The following is a 24674-nucleotide window of genomic DNA, read 5'->3' on the forward strand; positions in this document are numbered from 1 at the left end:
ACAAAACAAAACTGACAAACATCTTCACTTAACATTACATCTAAGTTCTATATGGTCTATATATCTTCATTTTTAAAAATATAAAAACGTCTTACTGGTTTTCTAGGGTCTTCAACTTCTCTTATGCTAAGATTTTCTAATGGAATAATTCCTCTGGGTTCTTTGTCCTAAATAAAAAGGAAAATATCACATTAATAGCCACTTAAATATCTTGGTTGCAAACAAAGTTCACTGGAACATATACTCACTGTTGTGTACTCAAAGTAATACAGGCAATTATCAGTCAGAATAAACCATCTCCGTTTCCACGTTTTCACTCTTCCCCCTACAATCGAAGGTACGGCTGAATTAGATGTGTGTTGCTGCCAAGGCTTCAACAATAGATAAGAAAGTAATTTAATTTTGCTTGTTTTTCAAAATATGGCTTGATTACTTAACAGTAAATGGATCAGGCACAGATGAGCTGAGGTTAAAGGCACGTGTTACTGTAACTCTGGTACTAAGGTCAAACTCCTGAGGCAGCATTAACTATGGTGTGCTGACCGGCCACAACGGCGGTGTGCTCTAACGCTGCAAACTCCTCCTCTCTCACAGAGAATGAATGCCACAGTTTGGCAGCCAGATCTGCTCCCTCCGTCCATGCCGTCACAGTTGTTTACTGCATCAGAAACATTAATGCTCTACAGCCTTCAGAAACGCACTCAGTGCTGCTACGGCAAAGGCAGGCCCATCACCAGCAAAACCAGTAAATGGGTTCCAGCAGCAGGACTAACCCTCTCCACAGCCTGTCCCGTACGAGGAAAGGGTCCATCAGCAAAATAAAGGGCATTTTATCACCTTCCTTTCCCTCCGCTCACGAGCGCACAGGTAATTAAGAACCTATCTCTATTTCCAGATTTAACATCAAGTGCATAAAAGGCTTCTAAGCATTATCAGCAGAACAAATACGGCGTGTCATGAATAAGGAGCAAATCCTACGCCCAAATGTACCATTTTTAGTCACTTTCCATCATTTTGTACTTTACAAACATTTTCTCGTTATGGGTTAATATACGACTGAGTACACCTGACTGAAGAAATAGCTACTGCTCAAAAAATGCCCTTTTTTCCTGCATTAACAATTTAGGCAACAGCAACCACAGAGCTCCTTGTTCTTACACCTGCTAACGTCCTATTGTAGGGAACAGTTCCTTTTAGAAACACACGTTATTGTCTCAGCCCCTTCAGCTGGTTTTCTGCTGTTGCTACTTCAGAAAACGTCTAGCATTGCACAATTACATTATTTTTAAAACTAATTTCCAGGAAAGACAATTGTAGATTAGGCATTCATGTGTTATTAACATGCAGGCATAGTTCCACCATAGTTATCTGACTCCAGGATTATGTCACCACCTGTGCATCATCCATTCAGCAGCGATTTAATCTCATTAACCCAACATCTCAAAATAGCTGATCTTGCTATTGAACACCCGTGCGTAAAAGAGAACCATTAATACACACAAGACCGCCAATTTAATGCAAGTCACATAACTAAATCTACAACAGGAGCATAATTTTTTAATCTTTTTGTTCTACTTGAGATAGCTGGGTTTTCGTTTAATACAGAAATCCAAATCATATTAAGTTAAGGAACAATTCTAGGAGTATCACAAAATGTCTTTATAACAGCCTACTACGCGCTTCCATTGCAGACCAAGCGCGTTGTTGCACGTCGTATCCTCCTTTTGCTTGGTTTCATGCCCTACACGATAACCCAGTAGCTAACACACTGCAATGTTCAATGTACTCAATACACTTTTTGTTTCCACTACACGCACACACATCTTAAGAAAATTTCAATCTGCAAGCAGGTGCGGTGAAATAAGAGAAGGCAAAATAGTGCAAGATGCAGAAGCCGTGACAGAATGAATGGTTGAGTGAACTGGAGACAGTGAGGGAAGAAGTGCTGGCATTCTAGTACAACCGCTGTGACGGATCCTTAAACAAAGCATTGCAGAAACATTCAAACTGGCACGTAAGTCACTAGAAAAATTCCCATCACCTTGACTGAGAGTTGTTTCAAGTATCAGGAAGTATTTGGGCCAGGAATGGAAAGCTGATGAACTTTAGCTTGACTCACTTCCAGATCAATGAGTAAGCAGCAGAGTCAGCACGGCTGCCAGGGCAGTCCTTGCTATGGCCACACGACGACATTTTTTCATACAACCCAATGTTCACTGCCATGATTTTAGGTCATGTTCTGCTCTCTAAGGTTAACAGGTTAACATAATTTAACATTTTTATGGCCCAAAAACATCACCACATTTTTCAGGCTAACAGGTAACATCAGGTAGCATCAAATGCCATGGCTTGCCCAGTTCTAGCAGAAAAACAACGCAGCCAAAGACAAGATGCAACAAACAGGTGAACAGGTTACCATCACAGAGGCAGCTTAAACTGAGCAAACTGTGATATCATGTCCAAACACAACAAAAATAATCAGGTAATAACCATATACTTAAAGGAAGGCCTGCTTATAGTTTAAGGCAGAAGCAATGGACTTAAAACACACACCTCCTAGAACAGTATGAAGTACCAAGTAGTAAATTACAGTCGAGTTTGCTGGATTTTTTCCTGACAACATTCCCCCCTATTTGACAAAGCCAGACTTCTCAAACCTGAAACCTTTTGTAATCAGATTTGATGACGTTTTTGTCATTAAACATTTCACAGCCCCAGGACAGTACTGATGTTGAAGCCAGAAAGAAGATCCAGTATCTCCAGCTACATCCCTCTTGCTGCTCCCCTCTCCCTGAGACAGTCAGTAGCTCACTGGGTTACAGCACTCGGCTGAGTCACGGACACAGACCCTACGTCCCTGCTCCGCCAAGCTATGAGTTATTCTTTTCTTCAGACAAAAAGCAGCAAGGCAGGATTTTTTACAGGATAAGGAACTACTCTCACATACAAGTCTCTGCCTCCCCACCCCATTACTAAGTTGTAGCTGTCAACAGCAGAGAAACTCTAATAAAGCTTGAAAGGCGATCTGATCCGTTCTCATCACGTTTGCAGGGGTCACCATATAAAATGCATTTAATATGCCTGTACAATGAGCTAAAGCCCAAGAAGCCGGCTGATAAGGCTTTGTGGCCCGTAAACACTGCATGCAAGATTAATGGGCAAGAACTTGTGATAACAAAACATTCTTTTCTTTGGCTGAGATTGCCGTAGGCTCACAAAACAACAACAAAGGGTTTAGTACCATACTCCGTATCTTATTCCAGCTCTCAGCCTTTTAAAGATTAAAACTGGAAGGAATTAAGTTAGCAGAAGAGGATTACGAAAATCAGAGTAGGAATCCATAAGCACCTACAGAAATGGAGAGATATAAGTGATGCACTTCTCAAAGATCTAGCCGATTAACTAAAATGCAAAGACATCTCAAACAACAAAATAAAGCAGCACGGTATCTTGTAGGTGGAAATCTAAGGCAACTAGAAGAAAAGGCCACAACAAGGCGAAATGTGCAGAAAGAGAAATAGAAACCCTCTCCACCTATGTAAACCAACATAGCTTGGGGTTTTTTTTTCCTGCTCTGGGTAAAGTACAAACTAGAGAACACAGTAAAAGAAACCACCTGTACTGAAGGGAAAACAACTGGCAATGACTTAGGAAGCATCAATTTCAAAATTTAAAAAACACCTTAGGAATAAAGGCAGCAATGTACCTAGAATTAGAAAGTTCTACCCAACTCTTCAGCATGTTTATATAAAGTTTTTGAGGAGAAAGAGACAGACACACACGTCAACAATGTTTTTTTCCTTCTCAGTTCACTTAGACACCACTATGTGGAATGGACTTGGGATCTGTACAGCTGTGCAGATGACTGGATGAAAGTCTGAGTGGCTCTGAAAAAGCATTTTACCTTGACTGCAACATTAACTGCCTCAACCTAGAGGAGCATCAGCTACCACGAGAGCTGGGCAGGTACCGGAAGGCACTGGTTTCCTGATCAAGCACCGTTATTCTCTCGCCCCGGATCAGAGAAGAGAAACGACATCCTCTCAAGGACAGATGTGCTGGAATAAGCACCACTGGCGGGACAGGCCCGGATGCAAAGCTCCTGGACAAACTCCAAGCTCTCAGCAACTGCCTGACTGGCAGAAAAAAATAACACGATCATGTGTCTGGCTTGAATCATTTCCTCTCCAGTTTGGCGGAATGTCACAGCCTCCCTCTAACTAGAAGAAAATATTATGCAAACCAAGCTATTTGCCAAAAGAAGCCGTTTTAGCCAAGGAAATGCCTTCCTGTACAAAATTATTCTAACTTGGGCATTAGGACAGAGAGCACATACATTAAAGTGCATGGCAGAAAGTTTCATGGTACCACCACCACCAATAATTATGATGCAGAAAAATCTAAAAGTTCCCAATGTCTCCAGCTGCTCTAAGTGAGGATTCATTCGCACTCAGCAGCTTTCAGTTTTTCACTTGTAGCATTCACTTTCATTACACCATGCTTCAAACAATGTAGAACAGAATGATTATCTCAGTAAAACTAAGTTGAGATGTCTATATAAAGGCACCAGCTGAATCTGGACAGATAAACTGGAACTGCTGTCCTGCTGCCAGGCTTGGCACTCGGACTTACACAAAGTCACCTCTGAACAATTCAGAGCAGCAAACTCTCTAAAAGCATTTTGCATCTTCCCAGCTTTCTAAACCCAGTGCCCAGCTAGAGAGCTCGGGCGGTCTTTAGGACAGCTGAATTTTACAATATACATGGACATTTCATCATATCCATCTCCTGCCCAGAGGATAATCAATACGGTGAGCTGGAATACTAAAAAGAGGGGCAGAAGAAGATAAATGGGATGAGATGACTGTAAGAAATAAAAAATACTGTCTTGATATACTCAGGGTTTGGGAGTCGTCTTAGTCCTATTTATAGCTTTATATAAAAGCTTCCTATTTTAACTGTCAAGTATTACCATAACTGAGCACTTAAACTCTCCTGCAGGAATAGCCTCCTTAGCATTTTAACAATACTTAAACTTTTAATATTAGCATCTTCCAGAACTGAAGGAAAACATACCCATTTCACAAGAAGTGTTTCCCAACAGAAAGGACAGAAAAAATGCAAACAATGTGGATTGAGACAGCACTCTCAAACATAGAGTTTAAGCCTCCTAGCAAATAGGAAACTCAAGGTAAAGGAAAGACAGACAGAAAACAACAACAACAAAAGATTGCCAGGTTTATTTCTGGTCACTGCATCTAAACTGGCAAAATGTATTTGTCTGTACCAGTCGGTGTCTGCTGAAAAAAATCACAGTCTTTCGCGGAAGCGCAGCTTCACGCTTGTACAGGCTGATTCACCGGAGGCTCCTGGACACGTTTCACTACTTTATTCAAACAACCCTCACGCCACGGGAGTGTTAAGTGCAACACCCTTCCGTTTCACACACGCTTTTGCTATTGGGTTTTCTGGGCGCTGTCTTTCATCTACGTCGTACGTATGAAAAGTTGGTTTATTGCCCTTGCGCCAGAGCCAGAGAGAGACCTGGCAGGTCTCACTGACTTTCAGTCACCTTTTTTTTTTTTTCCTATTTCTTTGTTCCTCTATTTTTTTATTAGCTCTCTTTTATGCTGACAGTTTCTTCCACAAGGGATGTTGTCACTCCTCTACACACACTCACACTCTTGCTTGAACTCTCACTATGTGTGAGTATATGAGAGGGCACTAGCAACAGAAAGAGAAATATGCCCAGCATGGGCTTATACCCAACCTCTCCCCAGAAAGCACATGCAATCTACATCATCTTGAAAGCCTTTCTGTTGAGACAGCTATCGCTTCACACTACAAAATGGAGAAAAACTGCAAAGTCATCTTTGTGCCAGCTGAGTCAACACACATCAAAAAGCAAGAGCTTTGCTTTTTTGTAGTTAGAAAGACAAAGAGCTCTATAGATCCACAGCAGAGAAGAGAGCATGTGAATTAATTACAAATGCTTCTTTTTCACATCTATTTTCTTCCAGCACTAACATGACCCCTAATTTCCAGGTGCAATCAGCAGAGTGGGCCCGTGGCTCTAACCGGGCTCTACTTTCACCGTGCTCACCCCCGTATCGGTTTCCTATAGATAGGAAAAAATTTCCTAAGCCCAAGGAAAAAGTGAATCCCATCAACTTTAAACAGTCTGTAAACAAGGGCATCCCGCAGTGCCAGGAGACTGCAAATTACTAGAGGTTTCTGCAACCCTAAATTTGGTGCTCACTTAAGATTCTGTGAAGTAAATTGAATATATTATTTACAAAGGAAAATAAGCAAGAAAGAGAACCACTTTTATAAATGTGTACTTCAAATGTAAGCAATCTTTCAATCTAATTGACATACAGGTAACAAAATCACTCTGGAACTTCATTACAAGAGTAAGATGTTTTCTCTCAGTAGAAATTACTCTTCCCTTGATATGTTCTTCAATGAACAAGTATGCTGAATAGTCACCTTTATTTTTCTGCTTTAAATGTAAAAACTTTCTTCTTTTGCAGAAGACACTTGCATGTGAGCTAGACACTGACATGCCAGTCTTTCAGAGTACCACTGATGACACTGTTAGTGACAGAGTGAAAAAGCAAAATGCTACAATAAACTTGATTTAAAAAAAAAAAAAAAAAAAAAAAAAAAAAAAAAGAAAATAAAACAGGAGGAAGGAGGAAGAAAATAAAAGAATGAGCAACTGAAGAAGAGGGGACTGGAAAGCAATCAGATACGTACCTCCTAATGCAGAATAAGCAGAGACAGCCAGTCACAGAACAGAAAGGTGATAGGTCATAGGCCATAAGGAAAACAAGAAGGCACATTTAAACCACTCATTAAAAAATTATAGCTAAAACCAAACCAAGAGAAACTCACAAATAATATGGAAAAATAAAGACATACAAAAATAACTACTTGAAGAGAAATCCTTTTTTTTTGGTACACAGAAAACTGAGTTGAAATATCACAGAGTTTTCTGAAATGACCTTATGGACACTTAGTTGTCATTTATCAGTCACAGCATGTAAATACCACATGGCATTTCCTTTTTGTCGCTGAGTTTTTATTTCTCATAGATCAGAAATAAAACTCCAAAGTTTGAAAAAAGATTGATAATTTGGGTATGCAAAATAAGAAGTAACAACCTTCAGATGAAAAGGAGTTACTCATTTTGGTTCATACATTTGTAAATACAAAGTTAATCCTGTTACCTTCACAAGGAAGCAGATAGACACGGAAGCGGCAAACACGCTAACAACAAACAAACATATAGCAGCAAAACTGCCCTTATAACTAACCTAATTTCAGCAGCCAACCTTCTCTATCTGGATTAAAAAATGTATGTGTTAGATCATTTCCATCATCCTCTGGAATTTTAAACGGCTCATTCTTAATACTTTCATATAAATTCTAGAAGAATAAAAAAAAGGAAAAAGACCTCATTAATAAACGTCTAACAGAAAATGCAACCAGGACATGCTACTGCTTCTCAGGCTATTTGCATAAAAAGCATAAACACAGTGTGGGCCATCCCTGCTCCCTTGCTGTTTACTACTTTGATTAAGTTTGATTTTAAACTACTTCATCTATAAACAAGTGTGTCTTTTTTTACAGATTATATAAGCACTCCTAGCAAAGACCTTATTTCTTTAGCTTCAGCATTCAGTATTTCAAAGGTTTCAGCTCCAGTTCTCATTTAATACAAGTTTTGCTACATGAATCTGGGTTTTCAGAAAATGGCTTAGACTCTCACACTGTCTTAGAGAAATAAGTATTTTTAATCTCAAGGGACAGGAGGAAGCTCCACAAGACACATGGAAAGAAATGAGAGGCAATAATGAAACAATGATTTTTACTACCTTTTCCAGCTTTCTCTGACATCCAGAAATACTACTGCTTTTTGTGAGAAGCCAATTCCACAAGAATTTTGCCATCACCAAGCTACTGAGCGATACACAGAGTATTTTCTCTGGAATCTCCTCTCCTCAAAAAAAGATTGACTATAGGGAGGAACGACTTCAAAGCAGCTGTGAGTATCAGAAAATGTTTCTTTCAGCTACTCCGTTATTCATGCTAGACAACGTTCCTCTTACTTTCCCTCGACAAATCTGCCTGAGAACTGTTGTACATGCTTCTACGTTTCCCATTAAAAACACAAAACAACGCCTTGTCTTACCCAGCCTGACTTACCCGTAGCAATTCTTCTGGAAGGTCTCCACCTTCATTAATTCCACGATTCATAGAAATAAACCTCTCTACTGTTGGTTTATCTCTTACATTATGGTTGTGCAGACTGGTATTTAACATAATGATCGCAAATGACAGCACATAGCATGTATCTGAAATAAGATTTGAAAAATGATTTATCTCTGTGTGTTGTGGCAGAATCCTGTAAAATGAATACATAACTCATCTTGACTGATCAAGAAAAAGAAACAGGTAGTCAAAAAATCCCAAACACTATCCATGAAAACAAAGTCTCATCTTTCCTTAAACTGCTGAAGTAAGCCTAAGAAGAAAAAACATGTAACAATTCAAATTAAAAGTCAGTATGAGAAAAACAGTACAAGAAAACTAAAAAAAAAAAAAAAATTTAAAATCTCCAAAATCATTGCCATAACCCTAAATTATCATTTCACTTGAAACACTGAAGCGTTGTTCATCAAAACGTTCTCTGCACACAGATTTTGCCTAGATCATATTGGTACATCCTGTATAAACCTGGTCAATCAGACTCCTAGTCAAAGTACTTCCAAAGCTTTCTCCAAGGAGAAAGAACAGTCTCTTCAAAAAAATATTTGAATTGCATTTAAACAAACTGAGAATGACATTGACTCCGTTTCTTGGCAGACACAAGGTGGCTGGTACCACTGAATAACATCGAAAGATGACAAAGGAGATCTTATCATGCCTCTTGACATGTTTATGATTATAATAAATTCTCCCAGAATTCAAGTAGAAGATCCTGTGTAAGAAAGAGCAGGATGGAAAACTCTCTGCTACACAGAGGAAAAATGTGTTTGCATCTTCAGCATTTTGTTTTCAGTAAGTACTTTCCTCTCTAGCTGTTGCTTAACATTAACCTTTTCCCAGCCTTCCTGTTCCTCAGACTAAGTGACCAACAGCAAGTTAAGTTATGTGAGTATGGAACTAAACAGACCAACAACCCCAGAATGATGCATTCTGTGCAGTATCATGAAGTTCTGTTAGTTTTTATGACTTGATTAATTCTAAACCAAGCAATTAAATGGAAAACTAAGGTGCATTTCTAGCTGAGATAAACAGACTGCTAAAGGAAAACGATACAGTCTTCATAACAAAAATGGATTACTTTCTAGATAATATACTATAACCATGTATAGGTGGGCTTGATACAGAGATAATCAGCTGCAAAGTCCTTATAACTGACAGACAAGACTATGCAAGCTATTGGTCTCTTCTGCCTTTTAAGCCCCTGAGAATCTTACTTTCCCAATTCCTAGCCAAAATCTTTGGTGACATTTCTAAAATGTGTTTTATACTTTAATTGGCTTAGATATACATTAATACTGAAGATTTATAAATGGAAATGCATTCTGACCATAGGCTTGCACATCCTGAAAATGAAGTGTAGGATTAGTTGTATTTTCTCAGTTTTCAGAAATTTCTCATTTCACATACTACTTTATCCTGAACTTCCAAATTGTCCATTGTCTCCTTGCACTAGATGCAGAAGAACATACAAGATCCAAAACCACAAATATATACACTCAAGAGCTATTGTTTCCTGCAACTAACCTGTAGACTGGAAGACTCCTGGGTTACAAAGGCAATAGCGTGAAGCAAAAGCTTCCATCATACGATCAATTTTTTGAGCCTCTCCTGGGAGTCTGAAGCTCCACAGAAACTGCCTACAGAGGGGAAGAATAGTTGTTAGAATCATTCCAGTATTTATATACTAAGCATGTATTACTAATAATCAGAAACAAACAAAAAAAAAATCAGCAATATCTATATAAATGTCCTAGAAATATGTTCTCAATCTCTCAATACACAAGTCAGGAGCTATTATAAAGCAACATGCACAGATGGCTAGCCCAGTAATTCAGCCAGCAACACTGCATGCTATCAGGCAAGATAATATGGCAGTTCATGTTCTGAGACTCTCTTTTTTCCAGACTAGTAAACAATTTTCTGTATGCATCCCATTTTTGCATGAGAATGCTATGGGGAAACAACCAGTTCAATCCTCCCTGGGTTTCCTGGCTACTAAAAGCAATAAACACTAAGCTAGACTTTACTTACAATGTAAAAAGACACATTATCTAAAATATTTCTGGTAGGGGAGAGAAGCAAGGAATACAAAAACACTTAACATCTTTACCTGAACTCCTCAAATGTTAAAAAAACCAGTAACAACAAGAAGAAAAACTCCAGTGTTTAAAGAAGTGCTGCCTGTCTAGTGTAAGTTCACCCGACAAGAATCAGACTCAGATCTTAGAAATAAGGAGTCATTTCACCTGAGTAATTTTGTACAGGAGATCTGTGCTCCTGTTTAGCAGCGTGAACTGAAATAGAGTTTTACACTCACAACTATTTCTACATATAGGTACACTGGAATGCATACAGGACAGAAGTCTTCACAAATTTACTCTTGGCACACTGTGGAGCTAAACAGCTCCAGCAAATGTAATCACTTATTCTTTTCTTTTCTTTCTTAGCAAAAGAATTATCTAAATTAAAACAGGATCTAAAACAGCAAAGTTACATGCTCTGCCATGCAAAACAATTTCTCGATGTTCCCTGTACACTGGCTGCCAATATAATAACCATTTATTCCTGTCTTCATCAGTTTTCATTTCAGGACATCATATCAAAGTGCCGCAGGCCATCTTTAGTTTGTCAGCTGTATAGACCATCTTTTACTCACCTCACGCAAGGTTCCAACCCAGATCACGAATTTTGTAAGCTACCAAAATACAAACATTTAATAGTAGTAGCTGCTAAGGAAGAATAAAGTCAAACCTAACGTTAAATTGGGTAAAAAAGACAGGAATATGAAGCCTTCCAAATAAGCTTCAGCAGCCAGAGAAAAGGCTTCCTCAGCTTAAGCCTCAGGCAGCTCAAGTTATCATCACCACATCACTCAACCATAGCAAAGCTGTTCTGACTCCACATCACAAGGCACTGCACCAGACACAAAGATCACAGGGACATTTCAATTTATCTGGTGTCAGGAGGGAGTCACTTGGCAGAACTGTCTAAATCAACTGAATCTGCTAGATCTATTATGGATTTCCACCAAGATGAGAAGGGACTTCACAAGGTCACTGTATGCTGGCATCCCAGAGAAATCAAGTAAACTATTCACTCAGCAAGGGAAAAAAGTACCCTGAGATATTACACCTCTTTTTCCACGACAAGTGGGAAATTCTGAGAAAAGCAGAAGGAAGTTACTTGATTCAAAGTTTACCTCTTTGCAATTGAACATAATCACTGATTATGGTCAGTGGGATTCCCCCCCTCCCCGCCCAGAAGAACAAGTTGAAGTGGAAGGAAAGGAGAAAGAAGACATCAGCAAATAAAATTATTTATTTGCTTGAGTTAGGAGTTTGTTTCTTTTTTACCTACAGTGGTAGCTTAGCCCCACTCGGGACCAAGTGCTGGGTCCACCAAAGGGGAAACTTACAGCAGCTTCTCACAGAAGCCACCACTGTAACTCCCCACCACCACACAAACCCGACACGTCTATATCTGTGCTAAGATACAAAACAGATCTTCAAACATCCACGTACAGCAGGCACACCAAAGAGTTACGGCTATGTTTTAGTTGTTTGTACTCATCTGAAATAATTAAAAGTTTTCACCTTCAAGGGCAGCACGCACACAAGCAATCAGAAGGATTAAAACAGAGCTGTCTCTGCTAACTTGCACAGTAATGCATATAATCATGCTGAGCTGTAGATCAGCTTTCTGACAAATAAATCAACGTAGTGACTCATATGAATGTACAATTTGATAAAGGAAGCTCATGTCAAAAAAAGAATTTACTCACCTTAAGGCTTGTACAAGATTGAGATCAGCGAACTCATGGAGTTCAACAAAAGCCTGAAGAACTTTAATATTAAATTCATCTCTATAAAAGACAGAAATTGAAACACGCAATTACAATTCTGAACTTTAAAGCTATCTTAGTTACCTCTATTTGCTTCCGAGAATAGGCAAGGAAATAAATGATCATACTGATCAAATCAACTCATCAGATATAGTTTACACATTTATTTGAGAGGTATTGTAATATTTAATACTAGTATTTTGCCCATCTTTGCTGGCAGGTGTTGTGGTTTTGTTTAGTGAGGGGGCTGAACTACAACAGCAGGTTAGCAAGAGCCAGTACACTTGAACAGATTTTAGCATGGTGTATTTAATGACCTGAAAACGGTCTGGCCTTCTTTGCGTCACATTTATTACTACTGCAGCTGCCTTGATATGGAACGATATCTGGTAAATTTATCTAGTAAAACGTCTTTTGCAGAAATCGTGTCATGAACTCTTAAAACAATGGTTAATGTAAGATTAATTTCTTTAGCCATACAACACAAGAAAAACAAACTATCCAATTTTTTCTTCTAAGAAGATAAAATATTAAAGCAGTATATTAATTTATGTACAAAGACGAGGAACAGAAATGCTTCAACGGACTGTACCCAAGAAAAATAATAGCTTTTTAAAAGAGCTACTCAGTATGTACTACATTCTTACTCCATTCTCAAAAGTAGCTACAATGAGAAGTTTACTAAAATCAGAATAGGTTTTGCATGGGCTTCCTCTCACCTATCATTTATATTACTACAACTCATGAGCGGAATTATGCTTCGTTTGACAGAAAGGTGTTTAAATGCAAAAGTAACATTTAAACATTAATGAACACAAAACTATTTGGATGCAGACAGGATTTAGCCTACACCATCACTGAGTTCACACGCCAGAAGCATAAAGGTTTACGCTCCTCAGGGTGTGCTTTAAGTACATCAGCAAGGCAGAATGTTGCAGATCAGCCTCCACCCAAAAATAGAAAGGCGTGCACCCACTGAGAATTACCTGTTGCATTACTGACTGCCTACTCACACTAACCTGTAACACTCACGAGTAAATACCTCAAGATGAACTATCCATTCATTAGGATGTCCCCATATTGTTTACAGAAAAACACACCAGCTCTGTCGAGCAAAATGAAGCCATTCTCACCAAGTTCAGTAACACACGATTCAACTGCCTGACTCCTTTCCAGAGCAGTGAAAGTGTTGTAATAGCAGAGTAAAGGAGAGCACTCAATAGGGGTACTTTGTTACTCTAAGCCAAATACTGATTTTGCTTTTACGGACGTAAAGCTGCAGTAATTCAGAATAAATATCAGCCTGACGCTCGCATTTCTCCTCTTCTAAGTTTTAATGTAGAGTGGATTAACTGACAACTTGTGCTGGGTACAGCTCCAAAGACACAAGCCAAATGTCATGAAAGGTCTAAGAGGCCACTTGAAAAAAACAAGCGGACTTACACACACACAAAGAAATCTTAAATCTTTTATAGGATGTAATTAAACCCTTATTTATTGTACTTTATTAGGTATTATCTCGTTCCATTTTCCCAGTCATCGTTTTCAGTTTGTTGAGTGCTGTAACACTATAAAAGTCAATAATTTAAAATATATCTCTTTATGGCAAAATGTTATACAAATATTTCATTCTGTTGACTACCCTGGTCTCGTCTTCAGCTATATTTAGCTAGAATGCATAAGTTATTCATGATGGGCCCCTGAGAGGGAGTGGCAAAGTAAGAGAGAATGTCCTCAGCTCCAAATGCCTTGATTAAAGATGCCTAACTCAACAAAAACTCATCTATAATATGCACTGCTATTTGCATAGCACAAATCACTTAACAGCCTGTTTCTGAGGGAGTCACCAAAGCAAAACCAGCAGCTTAAGACCACCTCAATTGTCACATTTTATTTTACTTTATTTTATCCCAGGGTATTTATTTTACTGCAGGACCTAAAGGTCTAATACATTGTTTTCAGAGGAACATGAATAAAAATTATCAGGATTCTAGGAAATTAATAGTGCAGTTCAAAGGAGTATGATGAACCAACTGCCCATTTCAGATCTGACCATCTTGAAATGTCCATATATATTGTGAAAATCAGATTGTCATCCTTACACCTCCACCTCCCCTTATTAATTCATACAAGTGAAGGAAAAAAATAGAAATATCACTTGCTTCCCATTACCATATTAATATTACACCATTCACAGAAATGAAGAAACATGTTAAAAAAAAAAAACAATTAAAGTAGCTGACTGGATACACTGAATAAAAGCTCCTTTTAAAGCAAAAAGTAATTTTAAATTTCTTTTTCACTTCAACTGCTTCTTAAAATGGATAGGTTGCTTCTACATTGTGGCAAAACAGGAGCAGGATGTTATTTTTTTTCACTTCTCCTAAGATTCCATTATCCAGTTGATAGATTTATATAAAATTTCCTGATCAAATTTGCTATTCAGTATGACCACTGCATTTGTCTGTACTTAAGTCTTGAAAGATTCAGAAGATACAACTGAATTGCATATTTATTTGTATACATACTCAATATTAAGAAAGGTTGCCCTGTATTTTCAGACTAGACCATCGTGCTCCCTAGCGGCATCCCTGCCAGAGATGCAAAAGAACAAGCAATAAATTTTTTAATTTTAAATGTGAACCCATAAATATTCACACAAATATTAGCGATGTCTCCAGTGGGCCTGGACATACTGGTAAGAACTTTCTGCATGAGTACAGGGGTTGTGGGAATAAGGCTAGAAAACTGGAAGTATTTCAGAAGACAACGCCAACATAGAATGCAGCTCTCAAAAATGAACACAGACTGCTTTGTACAAAGCTTGTTACAGTTACACAACCATGCATATTAACATATAAGTGATTTTATAATACTGATTGCCCAAACATTACAGAGAAACAACATAATGCTGTCATATAAGATCTGTTGAAATGTCTACATATACTGTATAGAAACTTCATAGGAAACATCTATTTTCAAAATACACATACTACAGGGAAAGCTTTCATTAAACCTATTAAAGTCAGAAGGAAGTTGCTGAGCACAAACTAAGCTGTTGATGCTGTAAACAGATTACGGGTGCCTCAAAAGGGATCTGCCAGAACATATCACTCCAGGAGTATATCCTAAATGAGTCAACTTTTAAACCTCCATAACTGGTACCTGAACCGGAACGCATGCAAGCACGTAGGCACATGCACTCCAACCCACTCTTCACTTCCGTCTCTTCCCGCTGCCTTTTTTGAAATCAATTCCTGGGTTGCACAGCAATGGAAGCAACTTCCATTTTCATTGTGTTTGCACTAGTATGCGTAAACACGCATGTTGCCTGTTTATTGTCCTAGGATTGATAACGATACAGCGCGGCTGCCCTTTGATACGCCTGCTTACTACTGGGAAGTCTGTGTGCAGGGAAGAAGGCAACACTAAAACTTGCTTGTAACTATTGTCCCAGGAACTACTCATTTTAGTAAGTCATTTCTTTACTACCCAATTATTAGTGATTGTAAATCACTCCTTGTCTGGGCACAGTATCAAGAGTTACCGGAACTGTTGCAATACAACTCTAAGAAATTCCAAAAGCTTACAATATTAAATTCTGCACTATAGCCAAACTTAAGGATATTTTCTCAAAATAGTAAGTTACAATTAATTAAATATTATTCCACAATGTACCTGCTTAAAAAGAACAACAACCTAACAGAAAGAAAACCTACTGCAATACCTTAAATAGTTTTACTTCCCAGTGTAGCTTTTATAGATCCCAGAGCAATCGAGTAGCTCTCCCATGCACCCTGTGAAGGGGAAGCTAACTACCAAAACCCGTAAGTATTGCTTTGTAAACTCAAGAACAAAGTTTCAATATTTTTATTTTACCTTTCACCGAGGTAATCTCCAATTACCGTCTTATTTAATCCTTCTCCTTTATAAAGGAACTGTGCAATGTCTTCTGCAGTGTTCTGCAGGAGGTCATTTTCTATCAGAAACTGTATTCCCTAGAAAGAGCAATTCCAGAGGAAAAGGACCGTTACGTTTATTTCCATAAGCATTTATATAAATACCGCTCAAAACATTTGGTATTAATACACTGACACAGACATATACATAGCATATTAAGTAGTACATTAGCCTACAGATTTTTTTTTTTCCCTAATGAAATGGTAAACAAATGTTTTCTAGTTAGAAAAGCAATATTTAGTACTGGTTTAAACATTAAAATGCGAACACATTTTTAAGGCTAGAAGTACTAGGTGGCAGTTTGAATCCCTCAACAACAGAAATATCAGATAATAATTGAATAATGATTCCATGTTGCTCTTTGGAGTTAATGTGTGAGCTGGTTCACAATATTTCATAAACGTCTGCAGAGACATAATACATAAAATCATATAATGAAGAGGTACGTAGAAATAACTTAATTACCACCATGACGCAAAACAAAGCATCTGTTATAATCTACAAACTGCAACCCAACACATCAAGCCACTACTTGCAGTAGAAGTCATGGCTGAAGATACTGAAACCGGTTTAAGAGAGTTTATGCTCACACTGGGATTATCAGTGACTCCAGGTCGTGCTGGAACTAAACTATTCACAAAGGACTCGAACTAGATTATTCACAAAAGACTCTTCACGAACCAGTCAAGCTTCTACCAGGGAGCTTCTATCAAAGCCAGGAGAAGAGTCTTACCCTGTCCCTCAGTGGGTACTTGATCAAGCCCCCGGACTCCTATGCCTCCACAAATTACTGTCCCTATAACTGGCACACTCTAGGGATGCCCAGATAACTTTCTGCAAAGTGGTAAAGAAAGGAGACTAAAAGTTATATAAGGATTACGTAAAGGATGGCAGGGATGTTATTCCAATACGCAGCAGGTCATGAAGAGATAGTGCTCTTTTTTCCCCACCACACACCCCAACAAAGATGTTGCTATTCCTGCTGATTTCATAAAACTGCTAACAGCATGCTAGTGAAAAGTAGAAATGGCAGCTGTAAGCAACCTTAATGTCTTGGATTGCAAATATGTACATAAGAGCTTAATAAATTATTCCACATCTTTCCTACTAGAATATTTCATCATTTCAGAAATACTAGAAGTTTTTAAATTTCGCCAAATGGAATATATTCATTACAACTGGAAAAACTTCCATTATTTTTTGATATAGCATAGGAAGCCCTGCAGTAACATTCAAAAAAGTAATTATTTTTCTGTTCAGTGGATTCTGGTTTTTTATAATGAAACGATTACCTGCCTGACAAAAAAAAAAAAAAAAAAGGTCATTTTTCTGATCTAATTTAACAAAGAAAATGAACTGTGATATTATAAGGCTTGAAGCTTTTTAGAAAAAAGTCTGGAACGCAATTCTCTCCAAACAATTTTATCATAATCTGAAAACTTAATTTCAAATGACAGGCTGGTATTCCGACGCTGACAACTTAGTATTTTTATAAGTCATTTCTGAACAGACGTGATTTAATTGCAAAGAACATATCGGTTTCATCTTGAAGCAAAAATAGCTGAGCTTTCCTCAAAAATGATCCCTTTAAAGCTTATTTGATAACTATTTGTACAAAAATTCATTTGACTATGAAACATAACGGTTTTTCCCATGCCAAGTTATTCAAAAATCTTTCCAGGTTCTATCAACCAAGAGAGAACCTTCCTCCTAACAAACATCAGAAATAGCAGTTGCAGATTCCCTTGTTCAACACCTGGACTGTATTATTCACAGTTAGTGTTAACAGACTGACCAGAATAGGTTTTAAAAAGTTGTTTAAGTTACTGGAAAAGATAATGGACATGACTGGAAGCATGGAAAACAAATTTCTGTGCACAGAAGCAGATACTTTAACACTCTACAAAAAAAAAAAAAAAACAACTTGATTTTCCTTTTTCTGGATTTTTTTCCTCTTTTTTTTTTTTTAATTCTTAAGATGTTAAAGAGCCAGAAGTTAAATAGTCAGGAAAAGGAATTTTTCTGGGACAACTCCTCCAGCATCTGGGACGAATGGTAAAATAGGTCAGACAAATCCCCGTCAACTCCTACGCTGTCTTTTGTCTTGATGCAAATTTTCTGTCTGTAGACTGACAGGAGATGGAAGACAGCTGTACTAGTCTGACCTCCCCACACAAAATTCATGGCTACAGTAATATTCAATATTCACTACAAATATTGCATAGATTTTTTTTTAAAGTCAGTGCAATGAAATCTGCTTTGAATTTCACAGCTTTTCCAGTAACTTAATTACAAATTTTGCAGTTATTTAAACCCTGCCTTTGTCATAGAGAATTCATCGTCTGGGCCCAACGCAGGCAGTACTGACTTCCTGTGCTGCGAACTTCAGGCACGGTGTTGTGTCCTTCGCAGAGCGATTCTTGAAGTGTTTTACAAACCTCACCATTACAGCCCCTCCCACGCTAGCTATCCAAATCCAAACAGCAAAGTGCACGATGTTACATCACCTAACTGTGTTAAACACAGCTATTTTGAACGAGGATTTTCTGCGTGGGGGGAGGAAGAACTGCTCTACATATAGGTTACATACCAGAAAATGTAAAAGCCTTCAGAAAAAATGGTAACAGAAAACTACCTCACTGTGTTCCTGCTAATATGAAAACATTAGAACTCTGGTTTTTTGTTTTAAAGAAGAAAACTTGGGGGAATTAGCGCAGGTATTACCACAGTTCTTCCACATTCCTAACTCCAGAGACCATCTTCCCTCCCACTTATGAAGGAAAAATATCCTTTTTGCCATGACCCCAAGCTAATTCTCTCAACATTAGAACGTCTGTTTTAGCTGCCTGTAATTTCAAGTAGCAGCTGCAAACAAGACGACGATCCGGCTTTAGAGCAGCCACCTACTGCAGGCCACCGCTGATTCACAGACATTATTAAGAAATCACTACTGTAAGTCTGTTTACCACATTTAAATTATGTTACAGTAGCAATGTGGCCACAGCATCTATTTATAGAAATAATTTCACCCAACAAGAACAGTAAAAAAAAAAATAGTCAACACTGAAATGAAAACATCTGACATCATCCTGTGACTTTGCCGCAAACTTCTGGGATGTGAAAGAGCCGGACTGCAGCAAACTATCAGGACATTTCAGGGTATTCTGCCTTTAACAGAACTGAAGTCAGACAGTCACCAAAACGGAAAATAAAAATAAAATACATGGTCAGCAGCTTAAAAAGGTTCTATAGCTCAAAGTACTTGAGTGTTTCTGATAAATTGAAAGCAGGTTGAAGAATAGCAGCCATCACTGTACTTGGAACATTACAGAAAAGCCACCAAAATGTAACTGAACTAAATACAATTGGAAAGAAAACATGTCAAGAACTAACACAGAAAACAAATGCTAAACAACCTCCCAAAAGACCTTAAAGAAGACTCTTCACAAATTCAAAATGAAACCTCAATTACAAACAACAGAAGGCTGTAAAACAAAGCACGGAAGATGTAAAATGAAAAGTAAAGGCTAAAGGTCAAATATGTCAAAGCAGCTCTTTCAAATACATTGGGAGAGGTCTGTGAGCAGTGCAGGTCCTTGAATTTTCCAGAAAACTAACAATTATTTAAAAAAAGTACAACACTGCAGAGAAATTATCCACTTTACTTCTTGGCTAAATGCACAGTAGATTTCTTGAAATTGGTAACCAAGTTTCTACCTGCAGGTGTTTGTACAAGTCATACAGGTACACACATATATGTATACAAACATTCAGATGTTCATACATGCCCTTCTCACAAACAGAATTTAGATATGCAAATATAAACATCTATATGAGAACAAATTAAAAAAAATATATGTTAAAGGTATTTTGGAAGAAACAAAAACAAGAGGGCATTAAAAAAAAAAAAGTACGGCCTCACTAATAACCAAACATCAAAATACTTTTAGAATTATATTTGAACACCTCTATCAGGTACAAATAATCTTTCTGCAAGCCAGCTCAATCAATACCAGGCATACTCGATTGTTGATAAATAACCTTCATTATCAAAAGAGGTTTGCTTAAGTGAAAAAAGCACACATGACTGGCAAATGACTAGATGACTGCTGCTAATTTAACCCTCTGCTCAGTGTGTTACAAGATATACAAGTAAGGCCTGGGAACTTATATTATCACAAATGTTTTCTTAAGAAAACACAACTGTATTTGTCATAGATCATATTACAAGCAGGAACTTGATTCCTGACAAGTGTTAAAAAAAAAAAATTCTCTACCTTCTTAGGGTCCATGTTGAATTTCTTCCTTCCCATGGCTATTTGCTTATTTCTTTGTGTAGTTTTGCTACACATGGAGAAAAAGAAGAAACAACAAGCAGTTACCAGTTGCTCTTTTACAAAAACAACCACTCTGGATGAGCTTCTCTTAATTTGTCTTTAGGCTACTTTGTATTTTCTATTAAAAAACAAGACATTCACTTTTTATAAGGGGGAAAATTATGTTACTGTTTTCAATTCCGTCAAGTGATTGTAGCTTCAGAGAACTGTATCATTATCAACTGAACAGCCTAAAATATTACATTCTCTCCAAACGAATGACACACCTGAACAGGATAAAGTCAGGCTTTAGAGACTTCATAACAGACTGAACAAAGGTGATCCAGTGTTTGTTCAGCATGATAAAGCTATTTTTATTTGCTACTCCTGGAAGATATTGTTCCAAGGTCTTACGGACCCACGTCCATATGTTAACATTACTTACCTTTCTTCTACACTAGTCAGATTATCAATTTCTGTCATAACCTCGGCAATTTCAAATTTTAATCTCTGCCAAAAGAAGGAAGGACAGTATGTTAACCTACATTAAAACAGTTTTTTAAATCATCTATCATATATTAATATGATCAGTTAGGTTTTATTTTCTTATATTTGCTAGTCACCTGAAGAAAAGTGATGAATCTTATGGCATACTTAGATATTCAGCTTAAAGATTTTACCACACGTGGATGACTGTTAAAACACAGGGATCTGAACTCCCACTGCGTGCTCATATCAGAGCATCAAGACCAAACTGCCATTACCAATCTCAGTATCAGATTTCTTTACCCAGATTTCTCACTCACTCCTATCCTGTATGCAAATCTGCTGTTTAATGAGTTCTTGATTACACAAATCAAATGTGTACATATGCACATATTGCATTACATAAATACAGAAGTTACCATTTTAAAAAGCACACAAATGATGCATAAATCCTATGCATTATGAGTAATATTTAGGTTAAGCCATTTATTTGTTTTTAAGACCATCACCTGGAATTCACACCTAGGTATGCAGTTTACTGTAACTTAATCTACTGAAGCAATCTTCTAAGGATCTCTACAGATAAGCCAATTACCTCAATATCATCAATCAGTTCTTTTTTCCTGCGACGAATATTTAAAAGCTCTTCTCTTTCTTCTATGGAGAGGTCATCAGGCACTGGAATAGACCAAAATGTACAGTCTTTAGCATTTGTAAACATATCTCATCGCAGAAAACTGAATAAACCTGATTAATAAAAGTAAGTTTACATGAAACATCAGGGCAATTCTTTTTAGCTGAGATCATCTTCCAAAAAAAAAATAATAATAATAAAACAAAACCACAAAACAAAAAACCACAACCAACCCCCCCACCCCAAACACTCAAACCTAGTTTATTGGAATTCTACTTTATAAAATCATAAGTAAGGTAATTGAATGAATGACTATAGACAGAATCTATCTCACAAAAGAAAGCTAGACAACAAAAGGAAACTTGTTATCATATAACATATGGTAAGATTTGGCTCTACAGCTTAATTGCCAAATTCAAGTCTGATATCATTCCACTTATTTCAGTAGCAGACCAAAATTCTTCACGTAAAAGAATTATGATTCAAAAGACATGACAATCTTTCAGGGAAAAAAGACAAAGCATAGCCAAAGCTAGATACGAGATGTGTATCCTGATGCTGGTTTCAGACAACATCACAATTTTAGCAGTATCCCTTCACTTGGTTGTTTCGTAGAGCAGAGACGCAGCTCAGTACAATACTACTAACATGCTTAACAGCAAATACAAGAAATATACAAATATACAAAAATATACAGTCAGAATCAGTTACTTACCACAGCATACCACAAACTTACATATAAACATGTGTGTGTGTATATATATATATAAACATACAGCATCATTTAAGTGAGTCTGAAGTATTTAAGACAATTTTAGGTCTTTCCTTGGCTATCCTAGAACAAATATGTTACCCTGTTGATAAAAATTACTTGCTATTGAAGATGCCAACGTTTTTCTGTACCCAGCTATGGCTGTCACTCACTCAGCATTGGCCACTCACCCGTAGTCCCTGCCTGACAACCAGCAAACGTGAAGTTATTCACATAAAAACTCTGCTTTCCTTGGGCAGCTAGATTTTTCCCTAGCAAGACACTACTTTGGACATAGATTACTCTCACTCACTTGTAGAGCACTAGACATAAACCACAAATATTGACCTCCTTTGCAACAAGCCTATAATAACATACTTAATGCTACCCACTTTCTTGGAAATAGCTCCTTAATTATAGAACAGCTTTTCCTTCTAGCTCAGTAAAATGGAACAACAAAAATCATTATTAAGATATTTAAATGATTCTGTCCCAACAGCAAAACAACACAAATCCTGTCATTTGGGACGGCCAAAGCTGTTTCTTTATGTCACATACACAAGTAACAGACTGCAGCAACAGGATCACAAGCAAAGATTCAGCTTGACAGGAGATTTTTAAAGATGCATTTGAAACACAGCCTCTGTTCAAATCTTATCAATGAAATATATTGATTTATTTTTAACATCCAGTGGTTAAGCTCCTTTCTTTCTAGGATTTGAATCATAACATAAAATCCAAATGGCAACAGACCTCATTAGAAATGAAGTAATTATGGTAAATGATCTCATTTAACTACTCCAGACACAAAGATAATTAAATTACTTCCAGTTTAGGAAATAACAGTATTCTGTTGAACGAATACCAGACTTCAGTATGTTTACCTGCTTTTTCCCTTCGTCTTATCAGAAACCCACCCACTCCTAAAAACTCCTTGCATGCAAATACTGATTCGATTCTTTTCACATCAAACTTTACAAATACACATGTCTACATCACATCTGTGTCTTACATGTATACTTTAAGACCTGAAACCATCAAAACTCAAGAGATTTTATTTCTAGATGCATAGTACGTACATACACATACCACAAATATACCAAGCAGTTAACTGAGGACTGACAATTGGGAAGAAAAAAAAAAAAAAAAAAAGAGAAGACTGTTACCCAATACTGAAAGGCAAACTGTATATAATCAATCACTCTCTTAGCTAGAAAGTACACTTACTTTAAGGAAGTATCCTTAAAGTATTTTTGCAGTATTACATCAGCAGATGAAATTAGATTAGAATTTTGCAGTACCAGTATTAGTAATAATTCTTATTTTTTTAACTTTTTGCCACAGCAGACATTTTGGAAACTCTCCTCTTTGTTGGCAACTGGCAATACTAATCAGAACCCAAAGAGAAAATATTAAAGTATTAAATATTTAGAATTCATAGATGGTGCTTGATTTTTATTCAAGCTGAGTTACAAAATCTCTGCATTAGCTACCATCACAAACTCTTCCCAACGCAGAATGTCAGCGAGTGGTACTGCAGTTTCTTCTCCCTTACATTACCGCGCAGTGAAAGCTCCTTGGGCTAGCTTTGGAATATCCAGAATAAGTGAAGTTGCTATCTGGAATCAACACAAATTTTGAGTTTTCTGTACTAAAGCAATCCACCAAAGAAAAGATAGCAAACACCTCAATCCTTTTCCTACAGCACCCAAAGACTGTCTGCTGTGTTTTTCCCTTTCCTTTGATCACAGTCACAGCAGAGAGAAAACCCTCACAGTAATTAATGATCCTGTTAGACAAAAAAAATAAACTAAATGGAGTCGGACTGCCTTTTGCATTAGGAAATAACATCAAGTATCTATCTGCCAGATGCTAGACAAGAAAAGTCTGCTGGAAAAGAAGATTCTGCACTTAGAGAGCACTTAGAAGACAGCACTTAGAGAAAACTGCACATTAATGCAACATCTTTAAATAACGGTATTAATATCAGAGCCAAAAGATTCCCGTATCTTTTCATAAGAACAGAAGAACAAGGACACAACCGAGTGGCAGTTACAGGACTGCTCAGCTTCCAGAAACTATTAGTATGGTCAGTATTTTACTTCCGCTCCCATTTCCAGCACAGAGAAGGGATGACTGACTTGTCAGGAGGACCCCTAAGTGCACTGTCCTATCGTCACTACAAACTGGCATGTGTGCAAGATACTGAAGATGTTTCCCTTCTTCTGATTCTTCTGTTGGCTGTGTATCATTACTGCCCCCCTTCTCCAGTGCTGCTGTTCATCCTGATAAGAAAACATATCAATGGGAAAATAAAGACACCCCAAAAAGGGTTCTTAAGAGACTGTATGTGGCATTACAGCCTGCAACTTGAGAGGCTGAAGGTGTCTGCTCCAGGAGGCTATGTCTATT

General features: G+C 37.5%; 1 protein-coding gene across 2 annotated transcripts in view; it reads right to left on the minus strand.

Annotated features, from left to right (window-relative positions):
• Positions 1–24674, minus strand: part of CYTH3 (cytohesin 3) — a 53353-nt gene that overhangs the window by 4346 nt on the left and 24333 nt on the right. For both annotated transcript variants that reach the window (XM_086759863.1, XM_086759862.1), the window contains exons 2-11: positions 21473–21555; positions 20837–20901; positions 20353–20419; positions 15995–16113; positions 12056–12136; positions 9799–9911; positions 8212–8360; positions 7320–7431; positions 249–325; positions 96–167 (exon numbers count right to left, since the gene is read on the minus strand). In XM_086759863.1, the coding sequence (XP_086615989.1) occupies positions 96–167; positions 249–325; positions 7320–7431; positions 8212–8360; positions 9799–9911; positions 12056–12136; positions 15995–16113; positions 20353–20419; positions 20837–20901; positions 21473–21555 (938 nt within the window). The remainder of the gene's footprint in view (positions 1–95; positions 168–248; positions 326–7319; positions 7432–8211; positions 8361–9798; positions 9912–12055; positions 12137–15994; positions 16114–20352; positions 20420–20836; positions 20902–21472; positions 21556–24674) is intronic.

The sequence above is a fragment of the Chlamydotis macqueenii genome, chromosome 15, assembly GCF_036417535.1.
Source record: "Chlamydotis macqueenii isolate bChlMac1 chromosome 15, bChlMac1.mat, whole genome shotgun sequence".
NCBI lineage: Eukaryota > Metazoa > Chordata > Aves > Otidiformes > Otididae > Chlamydotis > Chlamydotis macqueenii.